This window comes from Zea mays, chromosome 3 (genome assembly GCF_902167145.1).
Source record: "Zea mays cultivar B73 chromosome 3, Zm-B73-REFERENCE-NAM-5.0, whole genome shotgun sequence".
NCBI classification, from domain to species: Eukaryota; Viridiplantae; Streptophyta; class Magnoliopsida; order Poales; family Poaceae; genus Zea; species Zea mays.
The window spans coordinates 157211257-157226986 of NC_050098.1; the positions used below are offsets into that span (position 1 = coordinate 157211257).

At 44.6% G+C, this 15730-nt stretch overlaps 1 protein-coding gene across 1 annotated transcript; it reads right to left on the minus strand.

The window, feature by feature from the left end:
* Positions 1-13924: 13924 nt before the first annotated feature.
* Positions 13925-14624, minus strand: LOC100284002 (uncharacterized). The gene has a single exon (NM_001156900.2). The coding sequence runs from the start codon at positions 14499-14501 to the stop codon at positions 14157-14159; it is 345 nt and encodes a 114-aa protein (NP_001150372.1). The 5' UTR covers positions 14502-14624; the 3' UTR covers positions 13925-14156.
* Between the last annotated feature and the right edge of the window lie 1106 nt (positions 14625-15730).

Sequence of the window (15730 nt, forward strand, 5' to 3'; positions counted from 1 at the left end):
CGTTGTCGGAGTCGGACGAGGAGCAATCCGAATCCCACTCCTTTCCAAGGTGTGCCTCGCCCTTTGCCTTTTTGTAGGTCTTCTTCTTTTCCCACTTTCCGCTCTTTCCTTGTTCCTGGTCACTATCATTATCGGGACAATTAGCAATAAAGTGACCAATCTTACCACACTTAAAGCAGGAGCGCTTCCCCTTCGTCTTGCTCTTGTTGGGGTGCTCCTTGCGACCTTTGAGCGCCGTCTTGAAGCGCTTGATGATGAGGGCCATTTCATCTTCATTTAGTCCGGCCGCCTCAACTTGCGCCACCTTGCTAGGTAGCGTCTCCCTGCTACTTGTTGCTTTGAGAGCAACAATTTGAGGCTCGTAGATTGGGCCATTCAACGCCTCATCAACGTATCTCGCCTCCTTAATCATCATTCGCCCGCTTACAAACTTTCCGAGTATTTCCTCGGGCGTCATCTTGATGTACCTAGGATTCTCATGAATAGAGTTTACAAGATGAGGATCAAGGACAGTGAAAGACCTTAGCATAAGTCGGACGACGTCGTGGTCCGTCCATCTCGTGCTTCCATAGCTTCTTATCTTGTTGACCAGGGTCTTGAGCCTATTGTACGTTTGAGTTGGCTCTTCTCCCCTGATCATTGCGAACCTTCCTAGTTCGCCTTCCACCAACTCCATCTTGGTGAGCATGGTGACGTCGTTCCCCTCATGTGAGATCTTGAGGGTGTCCCAGATTTGCTTGGCATTATCTAAGCCGCTCACCTTATTGTATTCTTCCCTGCACAAAGATGCTAAAAGAACAGTAGTAGCTTGTGCATTTTTATGGATTTGTTCATTAATAAACATGGAGTTATCCGAACTATCAAATCGCATTCCATTTTCTACTATCTCCCATATACTTGGATGAAGAGAGAACAAGTGGCTACACATTTTGTGACTCCAAAATCCGTAGTCCTCTCCATCAAAGTGTGGGGGTTTACCAAGTGGAATGGAAAGCAAATGAGCATTGGAATTATGCGGAATACGAGAATAATCAAAAGAAAAGTTTGAGTTAACCGTTTTCTTTTTCTCCTCGTATTCATTGTCCTTTTGAGAAGAGGAAGATTCGTCGCTGTCGTAGTAGACAACCTTCCTGATGCGCCTCTTCTTCTTTACATCCTTCTTCTTTTGACTCGAGCCGGAGTCATTGACTTTGTCGTCCCTTGGCTCATTGAAGATGGACTCCTTCTCATTGTCGTTGACCACCATCCCCTTTCCCTTAGGATCCATCTCTTCGGGCGATTAGTCCCTTTCTTGAAGAGAACGGCTCCGATACCAATTGAGAGCACCTAGAGGGGGGGTGGGTGAATAGGTGATCCTGTAAAACTTGAAACTTAGCCACAAAACTTGGTTAAGTGTTAGTAGGCTAAATAGCGAGCTCTTGTGAACACAAGTATCACAGAAAAGCAATCACAAAAGACACGCGAGTTATCCCGTGGTTCGGCCAAGTACAACACTTGCCTACTCCACGTTGTGGCGTCCCAATGGACGAGGGTTGCACTCAACCCCTTTCAAGTGATCCAAGGATCCACTTGAATACCACGGTGTTTCTTTCTTTTCACTATATCCCGTTCGCGAGGAATCTCCACAACTTGGAGCCTCTCGCCCTTACAATGAGATGATCACAAAGAAGTACAGATGTAAGAGTGGGAAGAGCAACACACACAAATCCACAGCAATACGCACACACGAAACCAAGACTTGAGCTCAAATGAGTATCACAAAGTTCACCACTAGAACGGAGCTCAAATCACTAAGAATGTTAAACGAGTGCGCAAAGTTGGAGTGAGAATGATCAAGAATGCTCAAAGTATGCTTGGTGTACTCCTTCATGCGCCTAGGGGTCCCTTTTATAGCCCCAAGGCAGCTAGGAGTCGTTGAGAGCAATCTAGGAAGGCAATTCTTGCCTTCTGTCGACTGGTGCACCGGACAGTCAGGTGCACCACCGGACACTGTCCGGTGCAGATCTCTTTCCTATTCTAGCGCAGCCGACCGTTGAAGATTTGGAGCCGTTGGCGCACCGGACACTGTCCGGTGCACACCGGACACTGTCCGGTGCACACCGGACAGTCCGGTGCCCCCTTCTGACCGTTGGCTCGGCCACGCGTCACGCGCAGATTGCTCGGCCGACCGTTGGCTCGGCCGATCGTTGGCTCACCGGACAGTCCGGTGCACCACCGGACAGTCCGGTGATTTTTAGCCGTACACTGCCGACGAAATCCCGAGAGCAGCCTTTTCACCAAAGTCAGCCTGGCGCACCGGACACTGTCCGGTGCACCACCAGACAGTCCGATGCACCTAGACTGAGCAGAGTCTTGGCTGCTCGAGCCAAGTCTTTTCCATTTGTCTTTTCTGTGGTTCTAGCACTTAGACAAATATGTTAGTACACAAAAACCAATGTACTAAGTCTAGAATCATACCTTTGTATTGATTTGCACTTTGTCCACCATTTGGTATAGTTTAACACATAACCATTTGTGTTGGACACTTAATCACCAAAATACTTAGAAATGGCCCAAGGGCACATTTCCCTTTCACTACTAATGTCATCTCTTGTGTTGAGTTTATCCATAGAAAATCTATGTTTAGAGATGGTGCTTGTTTTAAATTGGATAAATCACAAGCTTAAAGGATACTATTCAACTAAAGTAAGAAGAAGTTGATCAGAGGCCAAAGTATGAAAACTTCCTCTCCTTCGGTTGTTTTAGTATTCTATCCTTAGTGGGATGTACCATAGTATAGGTTAAATTCCTTGCAATATAAAATGTTCAATAATGCATATAACTTTGACATCAACTATATGTGTGCACTAATTTAAAGGAATTTAGTCTATCCTTTTGGGTTTCAATAATGATGATTCATTTGCCATCCACATATAAGGATCATCATTTGTGAAACCTTCTCTTGTGTTTCTAATGCTCTCTTTTCTAAGTGTTTCAACAAGGTCCTCCCAAGTTCTTTGAAGATTAATTCAAAATCTACAAATATAAGAGTCTTGGTTCTTTCAATCATTGAGTTTCAATGGGTCTCATATCAAATATGATCGAACCAAGCAAAGATGAATGAAGTTCAAGATCGCTTGGTTGGATGAAATCCTAAAGAGAAAATAAATCACAGTGAATCAAGAAGGAAGTTGAACTATCCTGAAAACCAAATAATGAAGATGTAGTGACATAATCATATAATATCCTTCATTATGAGGTTTGAGGTTCATTTTAGCATGCTTTACCCTTCAGAATTTCAATTCATATACTTTAAGTTCTTAAACTTTCAATTGGTTTAATTTTCATCATCTATGTAAAGCATGTTATGTTAAACCAAGATATAGTGCAAACATCTCCTTTAACCTCGTATTGTTGATGTGCATAAGTGTACTTTGTGTACTCTTACATGCACAAATTGAGGGAGAGTTTAGCCTATATCCTGTGAAACTAATGATTTCTTTCAAGTTTATGTTGTGTAGTCTCACACCTTGGAGAACATCAAATGAGGATGAATGGTTCCATAGAAATGAAAATGAGTTTCTCTTGAACCTATCAAGAAAATGAGTTTCTCTTGATCGTTTTAAGAGGATAAGTTTCTCTTTGAAATGTCAAGCCTATCAAAAGCTAAGATGGAAATTCATGATTATAATGGAGACCATGTGGCGTGGAACAAAGGTGTGTCACTCCATGAACTATTGTATTACATTTGTGTATCTATGCTCTTACATGCTAGTGTGTGCATGTATATGCAATATCTTAAGTCACATCATAAGGTTGCACTTGTGGTGACGATTAAAGAATCTCTAGATATTCGATTAATACCTCTTGTGGTGATATCATAAGTTAGTCTTAAGTCATCTTAGTGAGGTATGAGTCAAACATGCTAACTTCTCAAGAATCTTGGCCTAAAATATTGCATATCATGTCTATTAGTATACCTTTTTTATTATGAATAATTCCTTCAATTGGTACAATTTCACATTTTCATACTTTATTTGTACCAAGGTTCAAATTGTAGAACTTAATCCCCTGGCCACATAAGTCCAAGTGCATAAGCTAAACAAGTATTCATCACTTGTATGCACACATTTAGGGGGAGAATGGTCTATAATTTGAATCTTTGAGACTAACTTCATTTTCAAGTCTATTATGTGTGTAGTCTCAAATTAGAAAGGAACCTTCGGGCAAAGACAACCGCTTCCACTGCAAATTTTGATGGGTATCAAAGATTTTTTGCTCCAATAAATGTAGCTTTTATACATTTCATAAAGGAATGCGTTTCTCTTTTGTATGCTACTCCAACATCATCTAAAATTGGTAAACATGTATCATATTCTTTTGATTTGCAAATGTCTAAGTAGAATAGCTTATAAATTCTCTTGTCTAGAACTTAATTGATTAAATAAGTGCACATGTTCCTTGTTGCATGATTATTTTCATATATTTGTGTGCAATAAAACTTGAGGAGAACTTAGTGTAATATGCAATTAGTGATCCTCTTATCTATCAAATTGTATAAATTGGTGTTTTTCAATTGATATTTTTCATACATGATCACTAGTTGCATAATCCATACTTGTGCAATTTTCTTGTTGCCTCTTGTTGTGATAAGAAAATGCTAGGTGACATCTAGATTCTAGGTATCAAGTTTCACCTTCGATTTAGTATGACAATCTTCATTTAATATCTTGGACCTATGTCACAACTATACCAACAAGAGCTTGCAAATGAATTCTAAACCCAACACAAGTTTGGAACACCCCTTGAAAAGGTAAAACACAAAGGTACAACACTTCATGTCACTTCTACATTACTTTTGCGTCATCTAAGGACCCTTTTCATGATAGTGTGTTCACATATTGCTTAATCATAATTTCTACCCTTTATATTCTTTGTATCCTTTTTGGAGATTTATGACAAAGGGGGAGAAATTTTGCATTAAAGCTTATCTTTATTTTTGAAAAGGGGATAAATAATTAACAAAAGGGGGATTCATAAGAAAAACATAAGATGTAGAAAATTGATGAGTGCATACTATGTCATGAGCATCACATTTATTTTATGACAAACTGCACCCCATGAATAGTATGATATAAGTTGTCTCCATACTTTGACCCAAATATGTGCTTTTGGAATTTGAGTACAAAAGTGTTGTTTTCTGAAATGCACATATTTAGAGGGGAGGAAACTATATCATAGGATTCAAAATCTTATTTATCAAATCTTATGTAAGCTTTAAATGTGTTGTCATCAATCACCAAAAAGGGGGAGATTGAAAGTGCATTCATCCCTTTTGTGAGTTTTGGTGATTTGGATGACAACACATTTAAAAGACTAACAAGTTTGCTAAGTGTTGGACAGGAAATTCAGTATGATGAACATATTTGAATAGTGTATAATGGCAGTGAACAAAGGTTCAACACAAGGTTAAATAACCAGTGAGACAATGCAAATGGATATAATATGATCTCTATATTGGTTTGAATATATGGACAAGACCTGAGAAATCACTACATACATATGAGCAGAATAGAGGATGAAGTGGTTAAGAGGATTGGTCAAGCCAAAGTGAATAAGATATGAGGAATCGTGAATTGGCTTGACCATATTACTATCAGTCCATATATGCTTCTATGAGAATCAAACTAGAGCTTGATTAATCTTAACAGTTATATCTACAAGACATTCAAGCAAGGTTCACAATATTGAAGAAATGATTCTCTCAATGGATGCTCAAAATGATGTGACTCAAGAATGGCTTGATAGGGTGAAGATAGCAAGGAAAGGGCTTCGAGGAACTAAGCGAAGGTGAAGGCCAAGCGACGGCATGTAGACTGAGGTACCATGGCTAAGGTGAAGAAGAGAGTACTTGCACTAAGTCGATGAACTAATCAACTATGAAGAGTTATAAAATGTTGATGCATTAGTAAGGTGACTTGAAGCCATGATTTGAACTCATATATGGTGATATGGTACTGAAAGGGAAATGTGCCCTTGGGCCATTTCTAAGTTTTTTGGTGATTGAGTGCCAACACAAGTGCTTAAATGCGAATTTTATGCTCATGGATGGACAAAGTGCAAATCAAGAGTAAAGGTATGTTTCTAAGCCTTAGTACATTGGTTTTGTGTACTAATATACTTGTCTAAGTGTTAGAAACAGAAAGAAGAAGAAAAGAAAAGAGGTGAAAAAGGCTTGGTTGTGTACAGCCAAGACTCAGCTCAGTCTGGTGCACCGGACAGTGTCCGGTGCGCCAGGCTGACTCGGCGTGAAGTGGCCGCTCTCGGGAATTCGCCGACGGCGTACGGCTAAAATTCACCGGACTGTCCGGTGTGCACCGGACTGTCCGGTGTGCACCGGACTGTCCGGTGTGCACCGGACTGTCCGGTGAGCCAACGGTCGGCCGGGCCAACGGTCGGCCGCAGAATCTGCGCGCGACACGTGGCCGGGCCAACGGTCGGAAGGGGGCACCGGACTGTCCGGTGTGCACCGGACATGTCCGGTGCGCCAACGGCTCCCAGATCTGCAACGGTCGGCCGCGCCATTTTAGGAAGGAAATCGGGCACCGGACAGTGTCCGGTGTGCACCGGACTGTCCGGTGCACCCGACGACAGAAGGCAAGGTTGGCCTTCCAAATTTGCTCTCAACGGCTCCTAGCTGCCTTGGGGCTATAAAAGGGACCCCTAGGCGCATGGAGGAGTACACCAAGCAACCTTAGAGCATTCTTGATCATCCACACTCAGTCTTTGCGCATTCGTTTGTCATTCTCAGTGATTCGAGCTCCGTTCTAGTGAGAACTTTGAGATAGTCTTTTGAGCTCGATTCTTGGCCGTGTGTGTGCGCATTTTGCTGTGGATTTGTGTGTGTTGCTTCCCTCCCTTACTCCGTGCTTCTTTGTGAACTTCAAGTGTAAGGGCGAGAGACTCCAAGTTGTGGAGATTCCTCGCGAACGCGATAAGAAAAGAAAAGCATAACACTGTGGTATTCAAGTTGATCATTGGATCACTTGAGAGGAGTTGAGTGCAACTCTCGTCCGTTGGGACGCCACAACGTGGAGTAGGCAAGCGTTGGTCTTGGCCGAACCACGGGATAAACCACTGTGTCATCTCTATGTTTGATCTCTTGTGGTATTGTGTTTTGTTGAGACTACTCTCTAGCCACTTGGCGATTATTGTGCTAACACTTAATCAAAGTTTTGGTGGCTTAAGTTTTTAAGTTTTACAGGATCACCTATTCACCCCCCCTCTAGGTGCTCTCAATTGGTATCAGAGCCATTCTCTTCAAGAAGGGACTAATCGCCCGAAGAAATGGATCCTAAGGGAAAGGGGATGGTGATCAACAACAACGAGAAGGAGTCTATCTTCAATGAGTCGAAGGATGACAAGCCTACCGACTCGGGCTCAAGCCACAAGCGCAAGGACGGGAAGAAGAAGACAAGGCGCATCAAGGAGATCGTCTACTACGACAGCGACGAATCTTCCTCTTCCCAAAAGGATGACGATGACTACAAGAAAAAGAAAACGGTCAATTCGAACTTTTCTTTTGATTACTCTCGTATTCCTCAAAGTACAAATGCTCATTTATTATCTATTCCACTTGGTAAACCTCCTCATTTTGATGGAGAGGACTACGGATTTTGGAGTCACAAAATGCGTAGTCACTTGTTCTCTCTCCACCCTAGCATATGGGAGATTGTAGAAAGTGGAATGCACTTTGATAGTACGGATAGTCCCATGTTTATTAATGAACAGATTCATAAAATGCACAAGCTACTACTGTGTTGCTAGCCTCTTTGTGCAGGGACGAGTACCATAAGGTGAGCGGCTTGGACAATGCCAAGCAGATCTGGGACACCCTCAAGATCTCTCATGAGGGGAATGATGTCACCTTGCTCACCAAGATGGAGTTGGTGGAGGGCGAGCTTGGACGGTTCGCAATGATAAGGGGCGAGGAGCCAACTCAAACATACAACCGGCTCAAGACCCTTATCAACAAAATAAGGAGCTACGGAAGCACGCGATGGATGGATCACGACGTCGTCCGCCTAATGCTAAGGTCCTTTACCGTTCTTGATCCTCATTTGGTGAACAATATTCGTGAAAATCCTAGGTACACCAAGATGTCGCCCGAAGAAGTTCTGGGGAAGTTCATAAGCGGGCGAATGATGATCAAGGAGGCAAGATATGTGGACGACGCGTTGAACGGTCCTATTCATGAGCCTCAACCCATTGCTCTCAAGGCAACGAGGAGCAAGGAGGCGCTACCGAGCAAGGTGGCGCAAGTTGAGGCGGCCGGGCTAAATAATGAGGAGATGGCCCTCATCATTAAGCGCTTCAAGACGGCGCTTAAAGGTCGCAAGGGACAGCCAAGCAAGACCAAGACAAAGGAGAAGCGCTCGTGCTTCAAATGTGGTAAGATTGGTCATTTCATTGCTAACTGTCCCGATAATGAAAGTGACCAGGAAAAGGGGAACAAAAGGGAGAAGAAGAAGCATTACAAGAAGGCCAAGGGCGAGGCACATATCGGAAAGGAGTGGGATTCAGATTGCTCCTCCTCCGACTCCGACAATGAAGGACTCGCTGCCACCGCCTTCAACAAGTCATCCCTCTTCCCCAACGAGCGTCACACTTGCCTCATGGCAAGGGAGAAGAAAGTAAGCACTCATGATACTAGTACTTATGCTTCTTCAAGTGAGGATGAGTCTAGTGATGATGATGAGATAGATTACTCATGCTTATTCAAGGGATTAGATAGATCTAAAATTAATAAGATTAATGAGTTGATTGATGCTTTGAATGACAAGAATAGATTACTAGAAAAACAAGAGGATCTTTTATATGAGGAGCATGATAAATTTGTTAGTGCACAAAATTCTCTTGCTCTAGAAATTAAAAGGAATGAAATGCTCTCTAGTGAATTATCTACTTGTCATGAATCCATCTCTAAATTAAAAAGTGTTAATGATGATTTGAATGCTAAGTTAGAAATAGCTAGTAAATCAACATCTTGTGTAGAAATTGTTGAAACTTGCAATAGGTGTAAAGATTTTGACATTGATGCTTGTAGTGAACACCTAGTTTCAATTTCCAAACTTAATGATGAACTGGCTAGTCTTAATGCTCAACTTCAGACTAGCAAGAGTAATTTTGATAAGCTAAAATTTGCAAGGGATGCCTACACAATTGGTAGACACCCCTCAATTAAGGACGGACTTGGCTACAAGAAGGAAGCCAAGAACTTGACAAGCCATAAGGCTCCCATCTCCGCCAAGGAGAAAGGGAAGGCCCCTATGGCTAGTAGTGTGCAAAAGAACCATGCCTTTATGTACCATGATAGGAGACAATCTAGAAATGCTTATAGGAGATGTAACGCATATGATGCTTTTGATTCTCATGACATGTTTGCTTCTAGTTCTTCTTATGTGCATGATAGAAATGTTGGTAGGAGAAATGTTGTTCATAATATGCCTAGGAGAAATGTTGTTAATGTTCCTAGGAAAGTAATGAATGAACCCTCTACAATTTATCATGCTTTAAATGCTTCCTTTGCTATTTGTAGAAAGGATAGGAAAATAGTTGCTAGGAAGTTAGGGGCAAAATGCAAGGGAGACAAAACTAGCATTTGGGTCCCTAAGGATATTTGCACTAACCTTGTAGGACCCAACATGAGTTGGGTACCTAAGACCCAAGCCTAAATTTGCCTTGCAGGTTTATGCATCCGGGGGTTCAAGCTGGATTATCGACAGCGGATGCACAAGTCATATGACGGGGGAGAAGAAGATGTTCACCTCCTACGTCAAGAATAAGGATTCCCGAGATTCAATTATATTCGGTGATGGGAATCAAGGCAAGGTAAAAGGGTTAGGTAAAATTGCAATTTCTAATGAGCACTCTATCTCTAATGTGTTTTTAGTTGAGTCTCTTGGTTACAATTTGCTATCTGTTAGTCAACTATGCAATATGGGATATAATTGTCTTTTTACAAATGTAGATGTGTCTGTCTTTAGAAGAAGTGATGGTTCACTAGCCTTTAAGGGTGTATTAGACGGCAAGCTTTACTTAGTTGATTTTGCAAAAGAAGAGGCCGGTCTAGATACATGCTTAATTGCTAAGACTAGCATGGGCTAGCTGTGGCATCGCCGCTTAGCACATGTGGGGATGAAGAACCTTCACAAGCTTCTAATGGGAGAACACGTGATAGGTTTGACTAACGTACAATTCGAAAAAGATAGACCTTGTGCAGCTTGTCAGGCAGGTAAACAGGTGGGAGGAGCGCATCACAGCAAGAATGTGATGACCACATCAAGACCCCTGGAGCTGCTACATATGGACCTCTTCGGACCCGTCGCCTATCTAAGCATAGGAGGAAGTAAGTATGGTTTAGTTATTGTTGATGACTTTTCCCGCTTCACTTGGGTGTTCTTTTTGCAGGATAAGTCTGAAACCCAAGGGACCCTCAAGCGCTTCCTCAGGAGAGTTCAAAATGAGTTTGAGCTCAAGGTGAAGAAGATAAGGAGCGACAACGGGTCCGAGTTCAAGAACCTTCAAGTGGAGGAGTTCCTTGAGGAGGAAGGGATCAAGCACGAGTTCTCCGCTCCCTACACACCACAACAAAATGGTGTGGTAGAGAGGAAGAACAGGACGCTAATCGATATGGCGAGGACGATGCTTGGAGAATTCAAGACCCCCGAGCATTTTTGGTCGGAAGCCGTGAAACACGGCTTGCCACGCCATCAACAGGGTCTACCTTCATCGCCTCCTCAAGAAGACTTCGTATGAGCTACTAACCGGTAACAAACCCAATGTATCTTACTTTCGTGTATTTGGGAGCAGGTGCTACATTCTAGTGAAGAAGGGTAGAAATTCTAAGTTTGCTCCCAAAGCGGTAGAAGGGTTTTTGTTAGGTTATGACTCAAATACAAAGGCGTATAGAGTCTTCAACAAATCATCGGGTTTGGTTGAATTCTCTAGCGACGTTGTATTTGATGAGACTAATGGCTCTCCAAGAGAGCAAGTTGTTGATTGTGATGATGTAGATGAAGAAGATGTTCCGACGGCCGCTATACGAACCATGGCGATTGGAGAAGTGCGGCCACAGGAACAAGATGAACGAGATCAACCTTCTTCCTCAACAACGGTGCATCCCCCAACTCAAGACGATGAACAGGTTCATCAAAAGGAGGCGTGTGATCAAGGGGGAACACAAGATGATCACGTGATGGAGGAAGAAGCGCAACCGGCACCTCCAACCCAAGTTCGAGCGATAATTCAAAGGGATCATCCCGTCGATCAAATTCTGGGTGATATTAGCAAGGGAGTAACTACTCGATCTCTATTAGTTAATTTTTGTGAGCATTACTCCTTTGTATCTTCTATTGAGCCTTTCAGGGTAGAAGAGGCCTTGCTAGATCCGGACTGGGTGTTGGCTATGCAGGAGGAACTCAACAACTTCAAGCGCAATGAAGTTTGGACACTGGTGCCTCGTCCCAAGCAAAATGTTGTGGGAACCAAGTGGGTGTTCCGCAACAAACAGGACGAGCACGGGGTGGTGACGAGGAACAAGGCTCGACTTGTGGCAAAAGGTTATGCCCAAGTCGTAGGTTTGGATTTTGAGGAGACATTTGCTCCTGTGGCTAGGCTAGAATCAATTCGTATCTTGCTAGCATATGCCGCTCACCATTCTTTCAGGTTGTACCAAATGGATGTGAAGAGCGCTTTCCTCAATGGGCCAATCAAGGAGGAGGTGTACGTAGAGCAACCCCCTGGCTTCGAGGATGAACGGTACCCCGACCACGTGTGTAAGCTCTCTAAGGCGCTCTATGGACTTAAGCAAGCCCCAAGAGCATGGTATGAATGCCTTAGAGACTTTTTAATGGCTAATGCTTTCAAGGTTGGGAAAGCCGATCCAACTCTTTTCACTAAGACTTGTGATGGTGATCTTTTTGTGTGCCAAATTTATGTCGATGACATAATATTTGGTTCTACTAATAAAAAGTCTTGTGAAGAATTTAGCAGGGTGATGACGCAGAAATTCGAGATGTCGATGATGGGCGAGTTGAACTACTTCCTTGGGTTCCAAGTGAAGCAACTCAAGGACGGCACCTTCATCTCTCAAACAAAGTACACGCAAGACTTGCTGAAGCGGTTTGGGATGAAGGATGCCAAGCCCGCAAAGACTCCGATGGGGACCGACGGACACACCGACCTCAACAAAGGAGGTAAGTCCGTTGATCAAAAGGCATACCGGTCAATGATAGGGTCATTACTTTACTTATGTGCTAGTAGACCGGACATTATGCTTAGCGTATGCATGTGTGCTAGATTTCAATCCGATCCTAAGAAGTGACACTTAGTGGCAGTGAAGCGAATTCTTAGATATTTGGTTGCTACGCCTTGCTTCGGGATCTGGTATCCAAAGGGGTCTACCTTTGACTTAATTGGATATTCAGATTCCGACTATGCTGGATGTAAGGTCGATCGGAAGAGTACATCGGGGACGTGCCAATTCTTAGGAAGGTCCCTGGTGTCATGGAATTCTAAGAAACAAACCTCCGTTGCCCTATCCACCGCTGAGGCCGAGTATGTTGCCGCAGGACAGTGTTGCGCGCAACTACTTTGGATGAGGCAAACCCTCAGGGACTTTGGCTACAATCTGAGCAAAGTCCCACTCCTATGTGATAATGAGAGTGCTATCCGCATGGCGGAAAATCCTGTTGAACACAGCCGCACAAAGCACATTGACATCAGGCATCACTTTTTGAGAGACCACCAGCAAAAGGGGGATATCAAAGTGTTCCATGTTAGCTCCGAGAACCAGCTAGCCGATATCTTTACCAAGCCTCTAGATGAGAAGACCTTTTGCAGGTTGCGTAGTGAGCTAAATGTCTTAGATTCGCGGAACTTGGATTGATTTATAGCATACATGTGCTTATGCCTTTGATCATGTTCATTCTGCATTTTGTTGCTTATTATGGTGCTCAAGTTGTACAAATATTCCCTGGACCTCACAAGTCCTTGTGTAAGTGATGCACATATTTAGGGGGAGTTGTGTTACAACTTGACCCTTTGAGACTAACCATATGCTTGAGTTTGCTTGATTTAGTCTCGAAGGAGAATTGAAAGGGAAAAGGTGGACTTGGACCATGAAAGACTTCCACTGCACTCCGATGAGAGGGTAACTTATTCCAAGTTCATCTCATGAACTCTTATTGCCATTTGCTCTTAATTGAAGATTTTGGTGAGGCAATGGGGTTATCGGGCCAAGATTGATCCCGTTTTGGTGCTTGATGCCAAAGGGGGAGAAAATAAAGGCCAAAGCAATAAATGGATCAGCTACCACTTGAGAAATTTTGAAAATAGTAAAATAGAGCTTTTTGTTTTGTCAAAACTCTTGCATTGTCTCTTTTGTCAAAAGTTGGCCTCTTGTGGGGAGAAGTGTTGATTATGGGAAATAGGGGGAGTTTTTGAAATCTTTGATCAATCTCTTTTGGAATGACTCTCTTTATGCTTCAACATGTGTGTTTGACTTAGAGATAGAGATTTGAGTTTGATTTGCAAAAACAAACCAAGTGGTGGCAAAGGATGATCCATGTACGTGCCTAGCTGTATCATGTTTCATGTCCCTGTGAACAGTGTGCGCATATATGAGTGAGTGGTCGCTATTGAGTAAACAGACCGAGCGAGCTGGCGGAGTATCTCAGCTACAGTGACCGCCCGGCTTCGCATTGATTGGTCACTCTTCACCGACGACGGTCACAGCTAGCGCATGAGATTCTGAACTAACAAGTAATCGAGATCAGTTCTTGCAGCTGGGTCACAGCGCATGAGATGATGAAAAAACTGATGAGAGGAAGAATACAAAGCAGCAGAGACCCAGCAACACAAGATGTAAAATAGAGAAAACATGCATGAACAAACCAAATCATCAGTACATGATCTATATATATTAATTTAGACCAACGCGGCACTGAGATCGACACGGCAACTAAATCGATCGAGCAATGGGTGACGAAGGCTATAGCTGCTATTATATTAGGGTAGGTAGGTAGCTACAGCGAGGTAGATGATGCACTGGCCGGAGCGAGGAGCGAGCGAGGAGAGGTGAGTATCTGTCATCTGCTGCATCCGCTAGCTTATAATTAGGCGTCGATGACGCGGAAGGCGTCGCGGTTCTTGATGACGATGTCGTACATGTGGACGGAGCCGAAGTGGGCGAAGTCCTTGGGCAGCGAGATGAGGTCGACGGAGGTGCGCTTGTGGTACTGCAGCAGGCCGGCGCCGCCGCCGTCTCCGCCGCCGGCGTAGTAGCGCTCCCAGCCGAGCGCCGCCAGCTTGCGCTCCAGCGAGGCGTAGGACGTGACCACCTCCCCGGACGGCGTGTGCAGCAGCGCCTTGCGCTTGCCCGGCGCCGCCGCCGCGTTCCCCGACGTCGGGTTCTCCACCAGCCTCACCACGCCGTTCCGGAACACCCACACCCCCGACATGCTTGGACCTTCTTTATTGATGGTGGCTGCCTACTGCTGCCGCCTTGGCTTTTCCTCTCGCTCGCTCGCCCGCCCGCCCGCCTGCACGCCCTGGCTCTGTGGGGATCGATGTCCGGATGTGCGGGAGAGGGTGGTGGGCGAGGAGGGGCTATAAATAGGCGCGCGCGCGCGCTACGCTAGCTAGCTGCCGTGCGTATCTCTCTGTGTGTGTGGACTGTGGACTGTGGAGTACTGGAGTGTGACGACCATACCGACGACCGAGATCGAATGCGCTGCGCACGGAGGGCCGGGGGGGGGGGGGGGGGGGGGGGGGGGGACAGTTGCTGGGGATTATCCGCGGGCGGACACGTATGGATCATCGGAGCTTGCGTCGTGATCAAGCAGCCGGCGGCCCGCCGGCTCATCATCCGCTGGGACGCGTATCGTACGTGCGTATGGTGGTGCCCATATACTGCCATGCATGCACGCACAGTGCGGAGAAGAACAGTGTGGCGTCCATGGAATCCAATCCTCGATATCTCTATCCACGCATCATCATGGAGAATACCCCATCCCCAGCACCTAGCTAGAGCAGAGATAGGCTGTGAGCTGCAGCCACAGGCTGCTCTGCTATTGCATATGGAAGCATCGATTCGCCGCCGGTGGGGTACGTACGGTGTGGGTGCTTCAGCGTCACGGGTGTGGTCTCCGTCGCCCGACGGGCTCCATCACATCCATTCACATGTCCTCCGTCCGTCCGTCGTCTACAATTACGTGCATGCATCCATCATGATCATGCTCGTCGTTAATTATTACTACCTAGCTTTACGGTGAACGACAACGATACTGACAGCTGCCTCACATAGTATAGTATACTATAGTTATATTTATTATACATACACACGTGTATAGAGAGATTGTATATTAAAAGCCATAGACTCTCAATAATTAGAGTAAGCTCTAGTCAATGATATCTTTCGGTTTAGTCACACCAGCTCAATCAGGGATGGACACAGGCCCATACCAACTAGGTGCAACCCAAAAAAAATTTAGACTACACTATAAAACCTGTTGCACCACCGCCATTTGCCCTCAACATACCCTAGTCGTCTCGCCTAATCACCCAGATCCGATGTCGTTGCCTTCAATCTAGCTCCCCTCACCACTAGGAACGATCGATCGACTGCAAAGGCGTGACCACATCCTCTGTTGTAGGTGTGGTGCCATTGTAGTTGTGGTGCCAGCTCCGC

Coding starts and splice junctions, on each gene's coding strand:
- LOC100284002 (NM_001156900.2), bottom strand. CDS start 14,501: ATGTCGGGGGTGTGGGTGTTCCGGAACGGCGTGGTGAGGCTGGTGGAG.